This window comes from Eimeria maxima, genomic scaffold (genome assembly GCF_000499605.1).
Source record: "Eimeria maxima Weybridge genomic scaffold, Emw_scaff1042, whole genome shotgun sequence".
Lineage (NCBI taxonomy): Eukaryota > Apicomplexa > Conoidasida > Eucoccidiorida > Eimeriidae > Eimeria > Eimeria maxima.
The window spans coordinates 2,501-5,000 of record NW_013563378.1 but is presented as its reverse complement, the minus strand read 5'-3'; the positions used below and the strand labels follow the sequence as shown (position 1 = coordinate 5,000).

The window sequence follows — 2,500 nt, the reverse complement described above, 5'->3', positions numbered from 1 at the left end:
GCAGCAGCAGCAAGTCAGAGACTTAAATGTGCTGCAGCAGGCACATCACGACGCCCCTCTGACGACCCCACAGCCAAGCAGCAGCAGCAGCAGCAGCGGGGCAGCAAGATTCCGTTGAGCAGCAGCAGCAGCAGCAGCAGGCAGCAACAATCGGTACAATCTGCTGGTGCAACCAGTAGGGTGCGCGATACAGCAGCAGCAGCAGCAGCAGCAACACCAGCAGCTGCAGCATCAACAGTAGATAGGCGAATTGCCTCTGGTCGTGTTTCTTATGCAGCAGCAGCAGCAGCACAACCCCCTGCTGCAGCAGCAGCAGCACGGTCAGCAGCAGCAGCAGCAGCAAATGGCAAAGCTGCAGGTAGAGCGATGTCAGCAACAGCAGCAACAGCAGCAGCAGCAGCAACAGCAGCACCAACTCATACACCGCGTGCTGCAGCAGCAATGTTAGCAGCAGCACGGGAGACACCCCACAGTAGTGCTGCATGCAGTCCTGCTGCATCTGCTGCACCAACAGCAGCAGCAGCAGCAGCAGCAGCAGCAGGAGGACGAGGTGCAGCACCATATGCAGCTGCAGCATCACCAAGAGCAGCAACAGCAGCAGCAGCAGCACCAGGATCAAGAACAGCAGCAAGTACTGCAGCAACAAAATTAGCAGCAGCAGCAGCAGCAACAACAGCAGCAGCAGCTGCAGCAGGATCAGCATTATCCCCATCATCAGTATCAACAGCAGCAGGATCAGCAGCAGCAATACCACCACCACCACCACCACCGCCACCAACAGCACCAACAGCAGCAGCAGCAGCAACAACAACAACAACAGCAGCAGCAGCAGCAGCAGCAGCAGATGCAGATGCAGATATACTAAGGAGTCTCCCTTTGTATATATTTGTTGATTCTTCTTGTGTTACACAAATGAAGGAAGGAACTTGTGCTGCACATACACAAGTAAATATAATTGCTGCTGCTGCTGCTGCTGCTTCTGCTGCTGTTGCTGCTGCTGCTGCTGTTGCTGTTGTAGCTCCTGTTGTTGCTGTTGTTGCTGCTGCATTTTCTGATTCTTTTATCTCTTTGCTGCTGTTATTATATCTTTGCTGCTGCTGCTGCTGCTGCTGCTGCTGCTTGTTGCTGCTGTTGTCTCTTTATTCTTTACTTATTTGCTGCAGCAGATTATCATTATCATCATCATTTGCTGCTGTTGCTGCTGCTGCTGCTGCTGCTGCTGCTGTTGCTGTTGTGCTGCAGTGTGATGAGCCTTGTCCTATAAGCTTCGCTGGTTTACGTCGTCTGTACAGCAGAGGTCTGCTTGCATGCAGAGGTCAGAAGAATGCTGCTGCTGCAGCAACTGCAGCAACAGGACCTGCAGCAGCAACAGCAGCAGCAGGAAGTGTAGCAGCAGCAGCAACAGCAGCAGCAGCAGCAGCAGCAGCAGAAGGGAATGCAGTCTCAGACAGCGACATATCTGTTTTTCTTGTGACGGATTATGTAGAGAGGGAGGTAGCCCGCATGCAGCAAGAGCAGCAGCAGCAGCAACAGCAGCAGCAGCAGCAGCAGCATAAACAGAAGCAGCAGCAGCAGCAGCAGCAGCAGCAGCAGGATGCACTGCAGCAGCTGCGTCAGCTAGCTAGTGACTTCCAAGTAGTTGAGTATATAGAGGGAATAAAAAAGACTCATAAGAAGCCTCTTTCTTCCCAGCAGCAGCAGCAGCAGCAGCAGCACAATCACGAAGGAGATAAACAGCAGCAGCAGCAGCAGCAGCAGCAGCAGCAGCAATTCTCCTTATTGTCCTCACAGGATTTATCTCTTGGCTGCGCATTGCAGCTAAGCAGAGACACCTTGGAGACACTAGACTTTGCCCTCCTATGGAAGAGACACCTGGAGGAGGTCTGCAGCAGCAGCAGCAGCAGCAGCAACAGCAGCAGCAGCAGCAATGGTAGTGGTGGGAGTAGCAGCAGCAGCAACAGGTCTAGTGATGGACTTGTATTCATGCTAACAGCAGATCCAGCAGTTAAGGTCTTCTTGCAGCAAGTTGCTGCTCCCTCATCTGCTGCTGCTGCTGCTGCTGCTGCTGCTGCTGCTGCTGCTGATAATAGGAAGCCGCATGTACCTTGTATGCTGCTAGAGGAGCTTTGCTGCTGTTTAGGTGCAGCATATCCCCATTTGCTGCAGCAACAGCAGCAGCAGCAGCAGCAGCAGCAGCAGCATCCTAGACGACTACAGCAGCAGCAGCAGCAGCAGCAGCAGCAGCAGCAAAGGCCTTTGTCAGCAGCAGATCTACGTAGTTTAATGCTTGCTGCATTAAAACATCAGAGGCAGCAGCAGCAGCAGCAACTTGCTGATGAAGCAGCAGCAGCAGCAGCAGCAGTTTCTCCTACTGCAGCAACATGTGCATCAGCAGGGACTGCAGCAGCAGCAAGTTCTCCTGCAGCACCAGGACCACAAGGGACACCACCACCATCAGCAGCAGCAACAGCAGCAGCAGCAACAGCAACAGCAGCAGCAA

At 53.5% G+C, this 2,500-nt stretch overlaps 1 protein-coding gene across 1 annotated transcript in view; it reads left to right on the top strand.

Moving 5' to 3' along the window:
* EMWEY_00047700 (hypothetical protein, conserved) overlaps nt 1–2,500 on the top strand; it is a gene marked incomplete at both ends in the record, with an annotated part of 5,486 nt that overhangs the window by 1,064 nt on the left and 1,922 nt on the right. The window contains 2 exons of the mRNA XM_013477225.1: nt 1–945; nt 1,243–2,500. The exon at nt 1–945 is cut by the window's left edge and continues 141 nt beyond it; the exon at nt 1,243–2,500 is cut by the window's right edge and continues 832 nt beyond it. Coding sequence (XP_013332679.1) covers nt 1–945; nt 1,243–2,500 — 2,203 coding nt within the window. The remainder of the gene's footprint in view (nt 946–1,242) is intronic.